The 21,088-nt window shown below is 43.8% G+C and overlaps 1 protein-coding gene across 10 annotated transcripts in view; it reads right to left on the reverse strand.

The window, feature by feature from the left end:
• Wdfy3 (WD repeat and FYVE domain containing 3) overlaps positions 1-21,088 on the reverse strand; it is a 237,989-nt gene that overhangs the window by 139,154 nt on the left and 77,747 nt on the right. For all 10 annotated transcript variants that reach the window (XM_029478035.1, XM_029478028.1, XM_029478030.1 and 7 more), the window contains one exon: positions 6,309-6,519. In XM_029478035.1, the coding sequence (XP_029333895.1) occupies positions 6,309-6,488 (180 nt within the window). In that variant the 5' untranslated portion in view covers positions 6,489-6,519. The remainder of the gene's footprint in view (positions 1-6,308; positions 6,520-21,088) is intronic.

Below are 21,088 nucleotides of genomic sequence, written 5' to 3' on the forward strand. Positions count from 1 at the left end.
AGAGAGAGAGAGAGAGAGAGAGAGAGAGAGAGAGAGAGAGAGAGACTCAACTCAGCACATTTCATACAAAAATCGTGGTTTTATAATAAATTTGTGCTACTTGTGACCCAGACTGTGGTTGGGGGTGGGGGACGGGGAATGACAGATCTGAGGAACACTACCTGATAACACACTCAATAATAACAATAATTGGAGATGACAAGGATTTACAGTGTTCCTAGCAGGGTTCAAATGCGTAAGACATCATTAATTAAGAGTCTAATTAGGGGCTGGAGAGATGGCTCAGCGGTTAAGAGCACTGACTGCTCTTCCGAAGGTCCTGAGTTCAAATCCCAGCAACCACATGGTAGCTCACAACCATCCATAACGAGATCTGGCGCCCTCTTCTGGAGTGTCTGAAAGACAGCTACAGTGTACTTACATATAAGAAATAAAAAAAGAAGTGTTTAAAAAAAAAACCTACAAAGCAGGGCAGTTACCCTCCTCCCTTCACAGCTAAGGGAATTAAGGATCAGCTAAGTTAACCTATACTACACTTAGAGATCAAGACTACAGACGAGGCCACTCTGATTCTGAGAAGCACTCAGTCTGTTTTCTCAATTAAACTCTGTCTGAGCCTGTCTTACCCCTGTAACTTGGCATACACTATGCCTTTAGCGAGATGTAACAGAACTTAAAAGAGTTATTAACAGGGTTGTGAATCAAACCCAAAACCTTGCACAAGTGAGAGACATGTTATTCCCTAATCCCTCTTAAAACAGTAATTTTTAATATCTACCTAAATGTTGAAAAATTTTCCAAGCACTTGAACTAAAATAAGTATTTCTGGCAAATTCAGAGAAAATAAATTGACGGTTTATTTAATAATATGCATAAATTGGGACCCCAGTCTATATTTGTTATTGAATGGTATTATTAAACAAGAAGGGAATAAAAGAAGTTGGAATGTTTACAAAACCTTCTACATAAGTACAATGTGTACAATACTGACCAACAGTCCTTAAATAACTGTTATGGATATAAAAAAATGCAACAAAACACATAATCTGTTTGAATTTGAGATCTTTTTCTTACCTGATTCTAAGTGCGTGTGGCCCTGTCTAAAGCCAACAATTTTAAAAGCAAATGCCACTTGTAAGGGACTTGAACAGTCTTCAACTTGTATACTTCTCAAATAAAAGCTGGAAATACTTTCAAAAGCAAGAAGAATTTCTTAAGGATCAAGTTCATAAATATTAATTTCAAAATAAGACTATGGTGATATACTATGATAATTAACAATGGCCTTTTATGAAATTTCAGACAATAAAACCCTATTCACTTCGAAAAGTTTCGTTCTGAGTATTTTTTTTTTCTGTGAGGTTTTGCTCTTGGACATAAAGGTTAATTATTTTTCAGAATGCCCTCTGTCCTCAGACTCCCCCTAATCTTGTAGTTTGAGATGGAGGATAATAGAAGTTGCCCTGCATGCAGGACCATGACAGAGGCCATGGGAGGCATTTCAAGAAGTGTGCATAAAGCCTGGCCCAGGAAAAAATACTCAGCACAGGTCAATACTAACCATGTCTTGAGAAGTAAAGAGTCACACACTGAAATAACACTCACAGGCAAATGTTAGAAGCTATCTGTACAGAGGAGCCTGTGTCCAACCATATGAAGCACAAATTAGTCAAAGTCACAAAAAAAAAAAAAAAAAAAGTCAACTCATTTTCACAAATACTGTATGAACTGGTTGGCCATAACGCCATACTAAGTCATTCAATTCACCAAGAATATTTCCTGTTAGCGGAGAATATTTGTGGATAAATGGCCAAACATTACTAAACAAATAACTATCAATTTGTAGATATTTTTAGAAATGGAAGTTTGTGCTTGTTAGTGTTCATGCAATGAATATAATTTGGAAACTTTAATCAGCTACAATTGTATAGAAATAACATTCAATCGTGACATTACTTGGGAATTTCCTAGGAACCTAAGTGTACCTCTATGTTAGGACACTTGCCTAAGCACACACACAAACACAGAGAGAGAGAGACAGACAGACAGAGACAGAGAGAGAATTCCAAACCTCTGATGGTCAAACAACATCATAGAGAGGTTTGTGAACTGCATATGCCAGTACTTCTAATCAGGCAGAAGTCAGATATCATGTCAGCATTCATGTTGAACACAGAGAGCTCAGACGCAAGCTGGCAGGAAGCTCAGGGGTACACTAGTTGTTAGGCACACAGGAGGCTCTAAGTTCCAACCCAAGAAACCACAATAGAAAAGCTGAAAGCAATTCCTGTAACTGCGTTAAACAATTACCGTGCCTTTGAGATGCTCATCGTCTGAGAGAAGGGAATGATCTTACACCACTCAATAGCCAGTAGAGTATCATACTTTTTTTTTAAAAAGAGAACTATGAAGTAGAAAAACAAAAACACCTTACAATGTTTTTGTAGATTTTACCGGTTCCAATAAGACTGAAGACTTTCATGAACAGGGCTTGAACCAGCGGCATGCTCATAGCCATTTCCGCTCCCATTTTTTTTTATTAACCATTTTATTTGTTTTTGTTTCAAATGATATCTCCCCCTTCCCTGATACCCCTCCACAACCCCCCATCCCACCCTTCCTCCCCTTTGACTTTATGAGGGAGCTCCCCCACCCACCCATCCACTCCCACCTCACCTCCCTAGCATCCCCTATGCTGGGGCATAGAGTCAAAAACGGTACCAAAATCCTCTCCTCCCACTGATGTTGGATAAGGCCATCTTCTGCTACATATGCAGCTGGAGTCATGGGCGGCTCCACATGTACTCTTTGGTTGGTGGTTTAGTCCCTGGGAGCCCTGGGTGGTCTGGTTAGTTGATACTATTGTTCTTCCTATGTGGTTTCAATCCCCTTCAGCTCCTTCAGTCCTTCCCCTAGCTCTTCCATTGGGGTCCCAGGCTCAGTCTGACAGTTGGGTGTGTGTATCAGCATCTGTATTGGTCAGGTGCTGGTATAGCCTCTCAGGGGACAGCTATACCAGAATCCTGACAATATTCTGCTCCTACTTTCAAATGGCTGTTTTAACCCTCTCCCTCCTCGGGCTCCTATACTACCATCTCCTCCCTCATCACTCTTGGCAGACAGCAAAGAGAAAAAGCATGCTCTGTGAACATATTCGTATTTTCATTCTCTCTGTATTCTATGGAGCACAACCCAATAGATGCTGTGTGAGCGAATCCCTCCCATGCTCCTCAATCCCAGCTACTCTGACTGAGCGGCTAGGAAATCCCAAAGCACGACATACGCTTATCTCCACTACAGGACCATCTGGACAAGGTGCGGTGAGAGTACAGTCACCTCCGAAGACCTCTACAATCTTAATACTCAGGAGTCACCACTGCTTCCCCCTCTCCACACTATTCTAGGCTCACTCTTCAGTCTACCTACTCTAGATCCCTGAAGGACATTTTCTGCCAAAGGCAACAGGAAGCTAAGGTCTTCTCTGACAGCACCACACACCCATATTCACACCAGCGGGTCTGTCCTCTGTGGGATCTCGGTGACTACTGCGCACTGCTTACCCAGCCTCCTGTAACCTGACACCATGCTCTTCCTTCCTTTGATCTAAGTTTATTGTCCTTTTTTTTTTTTTAAATGATCAAGCCTGAATATTCCTAATCTTCAAAAAGTAGTAATAATAATAAAACCCCCAAATCGCCTTATGTGCTGCCGGGTTTTTGCCTACTTGAGACAAACTATAGTCATGTAGAGAGAGCACACCTCATCCATGCGGTGGTCCCTGGTGTCTGTGGGGCACTGTCTTAATTAATCCTTGCCGTGGGAGGATGGTTCCTCCTCTTGCTCCTGTGGGAGTTCCTCCACTGACTTTCCTCAGGGACCCACTATGATCTCGCCTTTTGTTTCTCTAACCTGACTCAGCACCTTCCTTGTCAAGACCTTCCAACTTCTTTCTCACACAAAGTGCCCAACCTCAAGTGTTTTGTCATAGGGACACCAGGCTAAACAGAACTTCTACCAGTATCTGTGGTTAGAATTTCTTTCAAACCCAGCAAAGCCTAGTATATTCCTTTCTTCTCCCATTCACTCCTCAAGCCACTGCCTTCTAGCTCCACTTCAGACTGTGTCTGCTTAGCCAGGTTAGCCTCTGGGCACAGCTGTGAGGGCTGTCTGCTTAGGTTAGCCTCTGAGTATGCCGGAGAGGGATTCTCTAGTTTCTATGACGGAGGTAGAAAGACTCACCATAATTGAGCAGCACACAGGAAAGTGTGCGTGCGGAGCACTGAATATTCATCCCCCTGCTTCCCGACCATGGATGCGGTGTGATCAGTTTCCGCAAGCTCCTGCCATTATAACCCCTGCACCACAACAGCCCGTGACTTTAAACTGTGAGCCAAAAGGAACGTTAAGTTTTCCTTAAGTTATGTTGATTGGGAAACGAGAAAAGTAACCACCTTCAGGTGGATAATCTTATTTTATCTTATTTTTATTTTACAACCCAGAAAATGAAGATACACATCTGAAATCCTGACTCCAGCACAGACCAAAGACAAGGCAGTAATACAGAAAAACTGGAGATTAGGTAAAATCCTACATACTGAATATGAACTTCACCCTCACTCCACAACGTAGCTTTAAGAAAACACTTGTATCAAGCTGATAAAAATGCCTGCTTCCTAAGATAAGAGCACAGTCAAGAAATAAGCACTGTAGATATTATGACTGGGAGAGATCTCAACTGTGGAAGCCAGATAACCCAGCCACGCCATCTCAGCACGAGAGCTCCCAATTTACTATACACAAAATTTCCCAAGTATTTTCAGTATCTCATCCTTAAATATCAGCGCAGAAGATTAGGGGAAAAGGACAGCCTGCAGTTTCCAGATGATATGCCAACACAGAGTAATAGAGAGATGGAGTGAGTGAATCAGAAACTAAGGAGGGAAAGGACAGGAGACAGAGTGGAAGGGAAAGGAGATCTCGGAAGGGACAGAGTTGGGGGGAATGGAGTGACAAATCATACGCATGTGTTAGAAAGATGGAGTCAGGAGGAAGAGAGAGAGAGAGAGGAAAGAAAAAAGGGGCCAGGAACACAGAGAGACCAGAGAGAAGGGGGTGAGAGGGGATGGGAGTGGGGAGAGAAGAAGAGAGGGCAGGGAGGAAAAAGTTAGAAACTAAAGAGATTAGGGCGTTAGGGAGCAGGTCTGAAGGGGCAAAGGTGACACACCCCAAGATTCACTTTTGTAGGACACTGACTCCTCAGCCAGGGCCAATACACACTGAGGAGTCATTAGGCACAACTGCATGGAGAAGGGGAGAGAGGTGTGTGTGAGGCAGGGGACTGGAGTGTGTGAGGCAGGGGCATTGAATGTGTGAGGCAGGGGGATTGAGTGTATGAGGTAGAGGGACTGGAATGTTGTGAAGCAGGGGGACTGGAGTGTGTGAGGCAGGGGGGCTGGAGTGTGTGAGGCACGGGGATTGAGTGTGTTGTGGTTGGAAGGGGCAGGAAGCAAGTTCTCACAATGAGAAAAGGGGAGGCAGGACAGTGCGGTAAAAACCTGTGTTAAGAGCTCCATGAAAACAGCATCAGTGGACAACAGCAGAAGCTCCAAGCCCACCACAGAGCTCCTAAACTTCTCAAAGCTACATGCCTGCAAACCTTTGGTCCATACCAGGAAGTCATTTTAAAAAGTTGCAACAAAATCATTTTGTGCTGTAGTAGCAATACATGAGTCTCCTTACATTCTCTGTAGATAGCAACTCTCCCCTTATGTGATGTGTCAGAAAGCCAGCTGAACAGAGCACACTGTAGTGGCATTTCCTTTGAGATGGTCTCGCTATATAGCCCAGGCTAGCCCAGTTCTACCTGCCTTCTGAGTGCCAAGGTTAAAGGCAGCACTGCCATGCCACCTGTGGCAACTTTGAAAATTACTAAGGGCTTGGCAATTGCACAACAGAGTAACACAGGACAACTGACAATCTTGCCTCTTCTAAACCCAGTGTCAGGGCTGAAGGGTCAGCCTCTCTCACTACAGAAATGGAAAGGAAAACAAACTTTGGAGCCGTGGCTCTCACTCTGTAGCGCAGGCCGACCATGAGCCACCCCCCCCCCCCTGCTTTTTACACTCCATATTCCATTCCCCCCCCCCCCCCCCCCCCCCCCCCCCCCATCTTCTCAGTCTCTCTCAGGTGCCGTGACTACAGATGTGTGCTCAACATCTGGCTTACAGCAAACCCAGAAAGAAAACAGGTCCCATGTTATCGCCCGGTGGTGACCTCCTGGAAGGAATGCTTTGGCAAGCCAGACTTACCCTGTTAAACACTGGCAGCATCATGTATAACTTCTCCTCCTGCTCCTTCTGGGTCATGTGCCTCGGAGGGTGGCACAGCTCAGTGAAGAGCCGGCGGAGGTGCATCAGGCCTAAGGCGTTGTCTTGCGGGCTGCACTCCTCCTGCCGAGGCCGCCCCATGATCCTCTTCACCATGTTCATCTTGGCTGGTGGGTGAAACACACTGCTGTTTCTGTAAGGAAAATGTCAAGACGTGAAGAGTCAACATGTCCCCGCCTTTGCCTCCACTAAGCCAGCATGTGAGAACTTTAAATAGTCCTATGACGGGCCAACAATCTGCCGCTTCTTTAGACGCAGAGAGGCAGGGTTGATGAGCCCCCAGAACAACCCTATGAACCATGCAACCTCAACTCCATACTGGTTCCCACAAAAGTTATATAATACAATGGGGCAAGCAAAATCTGCTTCCCCAGTCCTTTAATATCAAGTGCGAATCATTAGAGGATCAGAAACCTTGCTACCCTGTGTGGCTTAACAGTTAAGTACATGCAGAAGGAACAAAGCCAGGAAGTGAATCCTGACCTACAACACCTAATCAAACCCCACAAGCTTTCTAGTTTCAATCTGAAATTGTCTTGTTGTGAAGGATTCTGTGCATGGGATGAACCATCTGTTAGTCTGAAAACATACAAATCAAGTGGGATGATATCCCCTTACACGTCATAAATATAAAAAGATTGATCATACAACTAAAGACCACTTTCTTAAACTGTGGTTGGAAACCTTTGTTAACTCATCACAGTCATAGACATTTTTTTTTTTAAAGAAATAGCAAAGGAGCCACTGGTGCGTGTGGTAAGGGTGGCCACTCTCTGATGATGTATATTTTAGGTAAGGATGCATGCATGCACACTATGCAGTTATGAAACATGCATCCCTCACTGGACCCAAGGCAATAAACTAACCACTAAGTGCAAGAGTCTGTAGACTCAATCATACTTTCAAAAAAGCATCAACAGCCATTCGGTTATTTCCAACTGTGCCGGGAATTAGCTGATCTCAGACACAAAGCCAGGAAATCTAACAAAGGAGTCAGGAAGGCTGGAAGAACATGATGGATCAGGACAATCTGGGTGAAACTAAGTTTCTTTTTAGTCTGCAAGCAAGTAGCCATGCCTGCTTTTACTTTGGCTGCGGTTCCATGAACCTGTATGCTACCCCTCAGGAAAAGAAAGGCTATCTGAGCAGGGATTTACTTACTATGTGACACTTGCTGGTTTCTTAAAACTTGGAGAACAAGGATCTTCAGATCCTTGCCTGCACAGTGCCCTGGAGAACTGTGTCTGGCCACAGGCTTGCACTTGGCACTCTATGTGCTCCAGCTCTGCCTTGGGCTGTTCTGTATGTGTGTGGAGTCGCTACTGTGCAAAGCACGATCAGTGTTATAGTCAAGGGCCCCACTGAAACAAAGAGCTCTTGGATGCAGGCAAAAGGCTCAAAATACTTACCTACCAAGTAACAAAGAAAAATGAGCCCAGTTTAGGGATGTCCAACAAAGTCATAAAAGTATAACTTAAGCCTGCCCAATGTTAGTAAAACAGTTTCAGCATATGCATCCAAAAGGCCTACTGATGTGCTGGGATGTTACAGCCCTGAAAACCTCCAGGTCAGAAGTAAACGTGAAAGTGATCAGTAGGCATGCACACTGGGCCGCTCACAACCATCTGCAACCTCAGTGCCAGGGCATCTCATGGCTTCCTCTGGCCTCTGTAGGCACCTGCACACATGTGCTGCACTTAAAAATCACACAGGAGAGCACAAAAAAAATTAATTAATCTTGTAAAAATGAGTGGGGGTGGGGTCATGCATGGTGAGGATCCTGTCCATCTATCCATTTAGCAAATGCTGATCATTCAATTGAGTGTTCCCACTTGTGTCATACTGCTGTGGAGTAGATGTCTAGAACTTTGCAGCCTTGATCCACAGCTCCTCCACTTACCCCCTAACACACACACATACCCCCACCTCTGGTGACTGACTAGGCTGAGTTGTCACATAACTGACAACATCTAGTATCTATATTTGCAAAGCCTCCTTAATACACACTTAACATAAGGTACTCAAGGTTGATCCATATCGATTGCAAATTAAAGGGTTTCTGTATTCTTCTGTTTTCTCTATGGCTGAGGACGGCTGAGTCTACTGGGTGTACATTCTTTTTTTCTGGGAGGGGGGCTTCAAGACGGGGTTTTTCTATATAGCCCTGGCTGTCCTGGAACTCACTCTGTACACCAGGCTGGCCTCAAACTCAGAAATCCACCTGCCTCTGCCTCCCAAGAGCTGGGATTAAAGGTGTGCACCACCACTGCCTGGCCTGGGTATATATTCTTATGTCATTCTTTCTAATCCATTTACATATTGTATTAGTTACGATTCTATTGCTGCGAAGGGGCACCATGACCAAGGCAACTTTTTAAAATATTTATTTATTTATTTTTATGTATATGAGTACACACTGTAGCTGTACAGACGGTTATGAGCTACATGTGGTCGTTGGGAATTGTATTTAGGACCTCTGCTTGTTCCAGTCAACCCCACTCACTCCGGTCATCCCACTTTCTCCAGTCAACTCTGCTTACTCAGTCCCTGCTAGCTCTGGCCAAGATTTATTTATTGTTATACATAAATACACTGTAGCTATCTTCAGACGCACCAGAAGAGGGCGTCAGATCTCATTATGGGTGGTTGTGAGCCACCATGTGGTTACTGGGATTTGAACTCAGGACCTTCGTAAGAGCAGTCAGTGTTCTTACCCACTAAGCCATCTCATCAGCCCTCAGTTTATTTTTTTTAATAAAAGCATTTAATTGGAGCTTGCTTAGAGTTTCATGTAAGCAAGCATTCGTCCATTATCATCCTAACAGGGACCACAGCAGGCAGGGGCAGGGATAGCACTGGACCAGTAGCTGACGGCTTGTATCTTATCCACTGGACAGACACAGACAGACAGACAGACAGACAGACAGACGATATAGATAAATGACTGACTGACAGACAGATAGACAAGGAGGAAGGCAGCCAGAGACAGAGAAAAGGTGACTGACTGACAGACTGAGCTTGGTGCTGGCTTTTGAAACCTCAAAGCTCACTCCCAGTGACCCAGTCCTCCAAAGGCTTTATACTTCCTAAATAGTCCACCAACTGAGAATCAAACATCCATATATAGAAAGACGCCTACAGGGCCAATTGCATTCAAACCACAGCAAGAGGCATGTGGATTGTTTCTCTATCTTGGCTATTGTGAATAACCCGAGGACAAGCATGGCAATGGAGATATCTGAGATCAATGTCATTTGAATATCTATGAAGTAGGATTGCAGGATCATTGCATGGCTCTAATTTTAGCATCTTAAGGTGCCTCTACAGTTTCTGCAATAGCTATATCAATTTCCATTCCTACCAACGGTGTACAAAGGCTGTCTTTTTATTTTTTTTTCCACCTGGCCAACATTTCTTACATAACAGTCACCCGACCACTACAGGAGCAGCTCGTGGTTAGGGTTTGCATCTCAATGATGCCGGGATGCTAAGCACATTTTCATATAAACCTCACGCATTGCAATATATTCTTTTGAGAAGTGCATGTCCAGACCATTGGCTCAGTTTTTATTTGGGTTATTTGGGAATTTACTACCAAGTCATTTGAGTCTCCTGTATGTTTGAGACCTAACCTCTTAACAGATACAAGCACCGGGCAAGCGGGCATTTCCTGCTGCCCATAGGAGGTCTTTTCATCCTGGCTGCTGCCTTTGCTCTGCAGAGAGGTTCACCTCTAATTCAGTCTTATCTGCTTTTGTTGACTTCTTGGTGCCAAAACCAACAACATTGGTTCCTAAACCAATAGCAAGAAGCTTTCATTTGCTTTGCCCTACTCGCTGTTGGTTCTAGTTTAAACTCTTTTGACTTGGCTTTTACTTTAAAACACCCTGTAAAGTAAGAGTTTAATTTCAGTTTTCTGCATTTGGGTTTCCAGTTTTCCCAAATCCACTTACTATAGGGAACATCTTTGCCCACGGTGTGTACATCTGCTGAAGGTGAATTTGATGTGGGATATACTTGGGAACCAGAAAACAGAAAGCCTCCAGCTTTGTTATTATTTTCTTCTTCACCACTGCTATAAAGGGTATCTCTATTAAGACTTTTGTTTGGTTATTTACTTCAGATCTGGTCATGTTGAACATGAGCCTCCAACTTCTAGTCGGCATTAGACTGTCTGTGCATCCTGCACAGCCTGGACACCAGTGCACGCTGTCACTCGCTGCTGCTGCTAGTTCAGAGTTTTGTTCGTTCATTTGTTTATTCCTTTTTAGTTTTGTAGAGAATGCCACTTGGGTTTGGAAAGTGTGGGAACTGATTCTTCAGGCGTTTTTACATGAATCCACCCAATCGCCAAGCATAGGATGTCTCTTCTCCACCTCTCAGCAGTAGCCAATAATACTAGTGTAGAAATCTTTTACAGTTACATTTGTCGCTATGAAGCATATCATTTATTCTGCTCCTGGGAATGTAATTGTTTTTTGTTTTTGTTTTTTTTTTCTCTAATGAAGTCTGCTAGGAGACAAGTGAATCACCTCTATTAGCAAAGGGGCAAAAATAAGGCTGGAGGGGAATTTAGGTCTTTCAGCTAAAATCGAGTTCTGAAATACCAGAACTCTTGTATCTATTTTAGAGTAAACAATTCTTGGAAACTGTGATGGTTTACATATGCTAAGCCCAGGGAGTGGCACTATTAGAAAGTGTGGCCCTGTTAGAGTAGGTTTGTCACTGTGGGTGTGGGAAATAAGACCCTCACCCTAGCTGCCTGGAAGTCAGTCTTCTGCTAGCAGCCTTCAGATGAAGATGTGGAACTCTCAGCTCCTCCTGCACCAAGCCTGCCTGGACGCTGCCATGTTCCCACCTTGATGATAATGAACTGAACCTTTGAACCTATAAGCCAGCCCTAATTAAATGTTGTCCTTATAAGAGATGCCTTGGTCGTGGTGTCTGTTCACAACAGTAACACCCCAAGACAGAAACTGTAAGCTTAATGCTTATTTAACATAAAGAAATGATCAGAATCTGAAGTTTTTCCTAAAGATAAAGAAATTTTCACTTTGCTCAAAAACAACAACAACCAAACTCACAAGGCTACAGAGTAGGTGCTAACCCTTACCCCCCACACAGAGGTTGAGGCTAGAGGGTCCTGACAATCCCTGAACACAGTATGTCATGCTGAGAAACAGCTGCAGGAAAGATGAGAACTCCACACAACCACGTGGGCTTAAGGCTCTCAACGCCCTGCATCTGAGCTTCACCTGTGACATCTCCACTCATGGCTGCCTGCCTTTTCGTAAAATGCAGACAACATTTATATGATGTTCTAAGTGCGTAACTGACATTCAATAAATATTTATCTTCTTCCATTACTTTGGTCATGAGACTTCATTCCTCTTTATAATTGTAGTTGTTTAATGAGGTAAAAAATAATATAAACCCTCAAGAATGTTAGTCTTGCAAAATGATGAAATGGACATATACATCTATCTACACAAACATATATACACATAGGTCCCCAATACTATCATTGCTACTCATAATAGATATAATAAAGTATAATGCATGTTATATTAGATATAAGATAGGAAGACATGATGAATGAATGAATGAATGAATGAATGAATGAGGTAGTTGATGCTCAAGGGCAGATTTTATTGTTTGGTTTGGATACAGGGTCTCACCACTATACAACCTACTCTACTGAGGTTTGCCTAGACTATACTCAAGGCAAGCCTCCAGCCTCAGCTTGCTAGGAGCTGAGTAAGATTACAGGCCTGTGCCACCATGCCCAAATCGAGAGGAGAATTATCAAGCAGAAGATTAGAGAAACATACAAGATACACAGCAGAAGGACAAACTCTGCAATTGCATTTTGGGAGAATGTTAAAGGTTTAGGGGTTTTATTATAGTTATGAAGATTAATGTGTTTAACAGGCTTTCCAACCCTAACCCAATTTTCCCCCACACAAGAGAGAAAGTGTTTGTACTACCCACAGGAGGGTATTTAAATATCAATGGGATAATGGGCCTTAATCCAGACAGTATTCCTTAATCTAACCTTTTATGGTAACGCCTGCAAACCACTTTACACTTCCCCTTCCAAAATCCTTTAAAAGGATTTTCATTACTTAAATTATGGAAGCACACAGCCCAAGGAATAGTCAGCACTTTGAATATACGTGCCCAGTCACCAGCTGCCTCCCAGAGGTGTTCTGAAAACTTCAAATGGCTGGGCTACCTTGTCCATCTTAGGAGAAGAAAAACAAACAAACAAACAAACAAACAAACAGATAAACCACAGCTTCATCAAGGACCCACGGTTCCTCCTTTTAATTTTTCTAGAGGGAAAAAAAAATCTAGTTTTTTCTTACACACCAAGTGTAAGGAGCAAACTTTTAGAGGGTATACAAAGCCCACGGAAGATAATGATGTGACATGTGAATTAGAAAATAACTACAGATAGACTTTAAAGAATTCTACATTGGTAAGAGATCCTAACAGCCAGGACGACTGTCACTAAGACTATTCAGAGTACATGAAATTCTTACTAGGCATGGCGGCCACACTTTGAATCTCTGCACTCTAGAGGCAGTAGAAGGTAGATTTTTGTGAGTTCAAGGCTCCGCAGAGTATTAAGGACTACATGGTGGTGGTGGAGGTGGTGTTGATGATGATGATGATAGAATTTCTGCCCTCTGAAGTCTGAGGTCTTTGCCTTTCAATGTCAGTCATTAGAAATGTAGCCCAATGTGAGATGTTCTAAAACCACCCATCTCCTTTATAGGACAAACTACTTAAGATCTATTTCCTAACACTCTCCAAACTCATCATCCCTTTAATCCTTTAACCTTTTCTCAGTAGAGAAGGCATACAAAAGAAACTCAGAACCACCAGAGAACACTCAGACTCGGCTCACAGCTATGAGCAGACACTGTAGGCATCTCCAAGCGAGCATCCTCCACCACCGCCAGCTTAGGCTCCTGCTGTCAGGGTAACCATCGCTGACAGACCTCAGAGGAGCATAGCATTTACCTTAATGAAGGTTAGCTGGCATTACTAATTAGTGTAATTCATTTACAACATGAAATAAATGCTTTTAGCCATACACACAGTCACTGGCACACTCTAAAAGCAAGTGTTTATATACTGTATGGAAGGCTTGTGAAGATCTTTTCCAGCTCAGGGCTTCTGTAGCCCTGGCTGCCTGGGAAACTGTATCCGAGATCACTCTGCTCAAGTACAGGGCAGGGTGTTCAGCTATAACCCTTCTGCACTCTCACCTTAGACAATTTCCCAAAATTCCTTTCACCTTAGACATTTTCTCCGAATTAATACCCGGATGAGATCAACCACACTATTTCCCAATGTCTAAGTTTGCTGTTGGGCTAAGGTGCAGAAAATTCTACTATTCCTCACACAGTGTAAAATATATGTTTTGGTGTGTGTGGTGGCATGGGCCTTTAATCCCAGAACTCCAGCACTGGGAGGCAGACACAGGCACATCTCTGTGAGGTTGACCTGATCAGCATAGACAGGGCCAGGCTTGGCAGAGTTACATAGAGAGGGACTGTCTCAAAAAACAAAAGGTAATGTTATGATTTAAAAAAAAAAAAGCATTGTGAGTAAAATATCACGACATTAAGACATGCAAAACAGGGCTGGAGAGATGGGTCAGTGGTTAAGAGCACTGACTGCTCTTCTGAAGGTCCTGAGTTCAAATCCCAGCAACCACATGGTGGCTCACAACCATCTGTAATGAGATCTGAGGCCCTCTCCTGGTGCATCTGATGACAGCTACAGTGTACTTAGATATAATAATAAATAAATCTTAAAAAAAAAAAAAGACATGCAAAACAAGCAGAAGCATGCCTGTCTAAAAGAAATGTAAATAAACAACAAAGACAGAAAGAAGTGAGCTAATAAAGAAGACAGGTACAAAATACTTGGTTTAATCAAGTCTTAGCAACTAGAATATCTACAGAATTATTTTAATCAAAAACCCTAGACCAATATGTACCTGAAACAAAAAACAGCCAAACTGAACAGCTCACATCTCTAACCCCAGCACCTAAGGACTGCGGCTAGCCTGGGCTGATTCAATCAAAACCACAAATCAATAAATTAAAATAACCAACCATTGCCGGTAAGAAGAGTCCGCCATTGAACATGTATGGAGAACACCAGAGATGCAGAGAAAAACAAAACTCAAGCATCAGTTCACCAATGTGACAGAACTAAGAATGAACAAATGTAGTAACAACATCAAACTGGAGACGCGCAGACACCGTTGATTAAAGCACTGCTGTCTTAGAGCCTCTAATGGTTCCCTGACTGCTTTCTCAGCTGGTAACGCATCCTTAAAGATCCTGCTCTGTAGGAATACATAGGTCACAAACACACCGTACAAGGTGCAATGTGAGACTACGACCTTTGCGTTCATGAGACTTTTAGCAGGGCCTCCATCACAGGCCGGGCTGGCTAGGCCTCAAGCCCCGAGTTGTTGGTTTACAGGTACGCACCGCCACAGGAACCCAATGGCTGGCAGTAGTAAGGCGTGGTGAGCACAACACAAAATCAATCTACAGTTGTTAATTATTAGTGTTGAAAACTAGTAACAGAAAAAAAAAAAACAGTTAAAGAAAAAACAAAAGTAGAATTTATCAAAACACAAAAAGTCTTGAGATTCTGGCCCTTATACAGGAAGCCACTGGGTAAACAGGAAAAATCCTTAGCCTTGGAGGACTGGGGTGAAGTTGGCTCGATATCAGAAGCCTCTAGAGCCATGAGCCAGTGAAACCTTGGTGGGAACTAAGATGTGTTGCGTGAGCTGCTGCGCGAGCCACAGGGAAGAGCATCCAGCAGGAAGGGACCGGCCCAGGGGTGTGCTCTCAGGAACAGCAGGTAAAACCCACCCGGGTCCTCACACTGCACACCTGGGTTTTGCCTTTGCCCTTCAGTAAGAAAAGGTCACACCCGGAATACTGCACACAGGAAGGCCATTTCTCCCCAGGTGAAAGCCTTCCCTGGGGCCTTCTCAGGCCTAAGGGTAGGGTCATTCCCCTACCTCATCACCAATGATGCCCCGGGGCTTCAGAAGAAAGGAAAATAAAGGTAAGCCTAAAGAACTGAGTGAAAGCAGGAGAAAAGACAGCTGAGTGCGGGGGACGGGGGGGGAGGATAAAGAACAAAGGAAACAAGAAAAGTTCCAGAGCAGACGCTAAGGTAACCACAGTTGCTGGGCTATAATTGCTTGCATCCCTGTATCTTGATCAATAACAAGTCCTGCAGCTGTACAGACAGCATTTACAAGACACTTATAGGAAAGCAACAGCAAATATCGGTTGCAAAAATCTGAATGGATTGACAGTAGAGTTGGGGTGGGGGTACTTGCCTATAATCCCAGCATTTGAGGAGCAAGAGGAGCCCCAGCAACTTGAGGCCACTCTCAACTATATACCCTGCACATAGACAGCAAGAGATGCCAAAAGGCATACCATTCTAACTGCAACCAGAAGGGAAAACAGAGAAACTAGATCAATTCCACACACAGCCATCATTAAAATGGGGAGGGGGGGTGTTTCCACGTTGGCAGGACTCAGTTGACCACTCCTTAATGGGCGAAAGAAACAGTGCATGAGACAAACTCCACATAACCAAGAGAGAAATAAGAAGGTCTGAGACCTCACTTCCTATAGGACTTGCGTTTATTTTCTCTCTTGGTGCAAACCTTTAATCCTAGCATTCCTGAGGTGGAGAAGGAGGTGGAGTCATAAATTAAGGAGAGAGATTCCAAGCTGGGACTGTAGGTGAGGGAGCATTTGCCCAACATACCATTGCCATTGGTGAAGGTGCAGTCTCAGTTGCAATTGATGACCCAGGACTTGAAGGGGTCATGCAAAGGAGTTGAGGTTTGGCACCATGATGAGAGCCTATGAGAGGCAATTGAGGAAGCCTAGTTACAGCGGAGATTCATGGTACTGGTTCACACATAACATTCAGCAAGGCAGACCTCACAGTAGGCAGTAAAAACTAGCCGTAGCAAGGTTACAATCACAGAAATCAGACACAGCAAACCCAAAGACTTAAACCACTGAGGGAAAAAACAGCCAATACTGGAAATCAGATACCATGCACAGGAGTCAAGAGTTACTGAGGTCGGTTCAGGCGGCGACGAAGCCCAGTGGAACAGCACTTGCCTACCATGAACAAGGCCCTGGGTCTGATCCCTCTTTCCCCAAATGACACCGGAACAGTGCATGGTTGCTGTCACATGGCTGTGATCCCAGCCCTCAGAAGTGAGTGGCAGGAAGATCAGAAGTTCACATCGTCCTGGGTTACATAGAGAGTTTGAGGTTAGCCTGGGCTATATATAAGAGAACCTGTTCCCAAACCCAAAATCAAACAGAAAGTTTGTACCTGAATGCCCAGCACTCCTAAGGTGGAGTCAGGATGAGCCAGGTCCCAGGTCAGCCTGAGCTATGTGGTGTGTATGTATCCTATCTCAAACAAACAAAAAACCAAAACCAAACCAAAACAAACTAAAACCAGAAATCAACAAAACCAAAGCCTGAACTGATTAATAATATGAAACTACACCCCATGACTCCAGGACTGCTATCTGTTGGCATCCCACAACAGTATCCTGTCAGTGTCCTTCATGACTGCTGCTCTATCCTTTGAGTAGCCAAGCAGACACCACAACACGTTCTCTATTCCCGAGAATACATTAAAACAAATCACCAATTATTCGAGTTCTCAGACTCCCTAGACTCACTGATTCTATGGCGCCCTCATCTCTCAGCAGCTTGCAATTCAAATTCTCCAGGGAGGGGGTCCCCCAACCCTTGAAGATGCACGCGTGGGGTAGGTTGTTTTCTCTCCCAAGAATGTGCGCTCCTCAGCTTTGCCAACCAGCAAAGTGCGCAGCCTTGAGGTCTCTGTCTCAGGGCTGAGTGGTTCTCAGCCTTGAGGTCCCCTTCAAGAGCAGGACTTAGTATAGAGCAACATTCCTGGGGAAAAGACACACCACTTGCCAGCAGGATGGATGATTGGACCTCCAGTAACTGCAGAGAGGTGGTATGCTGCAAGGTGCCAGCTTGGCTTGGACTATCTGGGCCCTGACTAGTCATATCCTGTAAATCTTTGGAATACACAGACCATTAACCCATCCAACCAAAAGCCTAAAGAATGCCACAGGCAGCCCCTGAGCTGCTGGGATCCCTCCTCTCCTGTGAGCTCTGCCTTAGTTCACAGCCTAAGTGATAGGCACACAAGGCTCTCTGCTCTGCTACTTTGTTACTCCTTCAGAATTCAGAATCCGTGTTCCTAGGTCATGGCCACTCAAACGTGGCTCCAGAATAAACTGGCATAGGCAAGAATACAGCAAGTAGCAACTATTATTAAATTATCTATTTATGATACATTTCCTAACAAATGGGTTTATGCTCATGAATCTAATAATTTCCTCAGTGGTAGGAACCAAACTTACTCAGGCTTGTATTGATAGTCTCTGATGGGCGACTACGTTAAAAGATAAACAAAATGTCATTTGCCTAGTAAGTGGCAAAATCAGATTTTTTTTTCTTCTCTCAAGTTATGAGGATCTCTGCATGGGCCAGATTTATTGTTCCTCAAAAAGTTGAGTATTATAGCCTGTAATTTTTTTTAAACTCATAATTTATGTATCCTACTTCTTACCAAATGAATAAACCTTCACAAAACCCCTTAACTACAGAACAAACTCTGTGTTAAGCTTCTGTCTAAGCAGAAAAGGATTTGCTGAGAGAAGACTTCTCCCTATCTGAATTATCAGGATCCCTCACTGATGTGTGGCTTCCCTCACATCTGACTGTGGTCTCCAAATCCTCACTTCCTCTCAGGGGTCGAGTACACACTGAAAATGAAGAGCAAAAGATGGCTGCTCTGTAGGTGAGCGGCCACCCTAAGGGTCCTTATTGTGTGGCCCTTGCACAGGGGGCAGGGCTGTCACATCCCAGGACTTGCTGCTCTGTGTCACTAATGAGCTCAGCTGTGCCTCTTTAGGGAGAGCCTCCCCAATCCTCCCCCTCAAGGAGTCCCTCCTCCCCCCAACCCTCCCAGGCTCACAGGAAGTCACTCTCTTGTCCCCATAGTGTACTGTGGAATTGCTACTCTGTCTTTTTCCAACACCAGATAAAAAATAGCATCCGGAGCAAGAGGCAAAGGTGACGATGCCCCATTCAACTTTTCTTGCCCAGTACCGAGGACCCAGGATGGAAGCATGCATTACAACCTGAGCTTTCTACACAAGAGACTTTCTTCTGCTTGAAATGAAAGCTAAAAAATTTTAACTGCCTGCCATGGATACCTGATTTTCCTGACACCGGGATTTTCCTAATTCTAAAGCAGTAATGAGCACAAGGCCACAGAAATACCCACTGTCACTCGCTTCCCCTCTGCTTTCGACACCAGAGTATTAGCACTAGGGATAATAAAACTTATTTTTAAAGAGTCTCCGCTATATAAGATGGACTCAAACTCATGATCCTCCTGCCTCATATACTCTCCTGAGTGCTGGAAGGGAAAAAATAACAACGAAGAAATAGTCATTATGTTCAGGGTAAAAATAATATTAAACAAAACTCACCTTTGTCAAAATTAAAAGCCACTATACATCCAAATCAACAAAACATAAACTAATAGCACACAAGTTCCAAACTGGGGAAGAGGGAATAACCTGTGATTTCTAAATAAATAGAAAAGCACGAGATCCAAAACATACAAAGAGCACTTTCTAATCAATGACAGAAAAGCAAATAAACACCACCCTAAACGTGAGCAAAGCACAAGTATACTTTCACAGAAAAAAATAAATAAATGATTGACCACAAAATTAGGAAGCTGCACAACCTGGTTAATAGTAAAGGAAATGCAACTTTTAAAAAAAGATTTATTTATTTATTTATTTATTTAATGTGTATGAGTACACACTGCAGCTGTACAGACAGTTGTGAGCCTTCATCTGGTTGTTGGGAATTGAATTTAGGACCTCTGTTCACTCCAGTTGGCCCCGCTCCCTCAGGCTCAAAGATTTAGTTATTATAAATAAGTACACTGTAGCTGTCTTCAGACGTATCAGAAGAGGGCGTCAGATGGTGGTTATGAGCCACCATGCGGTTTCTGGGATTTGAACTCAGGACCTTTGGAAGAGCAGTCAGTGCTCTTACCCGCTGAGCCATCTCTCCAGCCCCCGGAAATGCAACTTAATAAAACAAATTTATAGTGAGCCAAAATATCTTCTTCACATTATATATAAAGTGGATAAGGCCTCAGCTAGCCAAAGTTACCTCCACCCTCATCCCTAGGATACACGGTGGCTTACATGGTAAAAAGGACTTGGCACATGTGCTTGTTGTTGTTGTTTTAACTTTATTTTTACTTTATGTCTTTAAGTGTTTTTACCTGCCTGTATGTAAATGTACCATGTGTGTAGTGCCCTTGGGGGCCAGGAGAGGGCGATAGAGCCCCCCTCCCTATGGCCCCAGGAACAGAAGTTATAGTCAGCTGAGAGCAAGTGCTCATGACTGGATTTGATACCAGGAGACTGTTTGGTCTCTGTGAGTTCAAGGCCAGCCTAGTCTACATTGTTGAGATCTGCCCCAAAAATAATAAACAAATAAGCCAGGACTACATAGTGAGACCGGCCCCCAAAAATAAATCAAAAGGGCTTAAATGTATGACAAAGTCAGGCTGTGACTGCGGAGATGGCATCAGGGACATGCGGCCATGAGCCTGAAATGTGGCAGTCCCAGAAGAGGGAGAGGGAGAGGAAGGGCCTTGCATCACCCGACCCTGACACCTTCTGAAAGAGCACAGCTCCCGGACGCCCCATTTGTGCTGTCAGACCAATTTCAGACTTCTGACCTCAGTACCCAAAGATAAAAACTCTGTGTCGCCATTTGCCACTTAAGACCAAGGAAACTGCCTGGCAATGGGAACCTAACACAAAACCATAAGATCAACCTGACATTAGGCTGGCTTAGCTGTGACACTGAACATGGGCACGTCACCTCATCCAGCAGCTCTGCTCCCAGGCACATGCCCAGAGGCCCTCTTTCATGTGCACAGGATGTGTGAGAGAAGGAACATCCATAGGGGATAATCTGTGATTTACTACACAGTTAAGTATATAAAAACAGTTAGAGCAGAAAGTTGAAAAAAAAAAAGCTCCGTTATACCACTTTTTGAAATAAAACTTGACATCCCTACATACACATTCCTGTTAACGCACTGCTTGTGGGGCTGTGTGAGTCGACAATGTACTCTGTCCATTTTGTTCATATCCAGTACACAAGGAAAGCAGAGGAAGAAATTAAGCAGGAGAGTGGGTGGCTCCCAGGAGGTGGGAGGCGTGGCTTCCTGCTCCCAGGAGACCCGGGCCATGGCTTCCTGAACCACACAGGGACACATATGTGCTGGTACTTGTTTGTGCTTTCCAGTTTTGTTTTTCCAGTTTAGTCCCATGTCCATGTTTTCATATCATGAAACATTTTGCAATTTATAAACCTTGAAAACGTTTGCATCACATGTATCAGAGTTGCCAGGCATTGCAGGATACATTTTATTGCCTCTCTCCATCTCAGTCTTCAGACACTCGCAGCTCTCCGGTGATCATAGAATTCATTGATGTTTATTGGTAGTAAAAGATATGTAAAATAAATATATTT

This window comes from Mus caroli, chromosome 5 (genome assembly GCF_900094665.2).
Source record: "Mus caroli chromosome 5, CAROLI_EIJ_v1.1, whole genome shotgun sequence".
Classification (NCBI taxonomy): domain Eukaryota; kingdom Metazoa; phylum Chordata; class Mammalia; order Rodentia; family Muridae; genus Mus; species Mus caroli.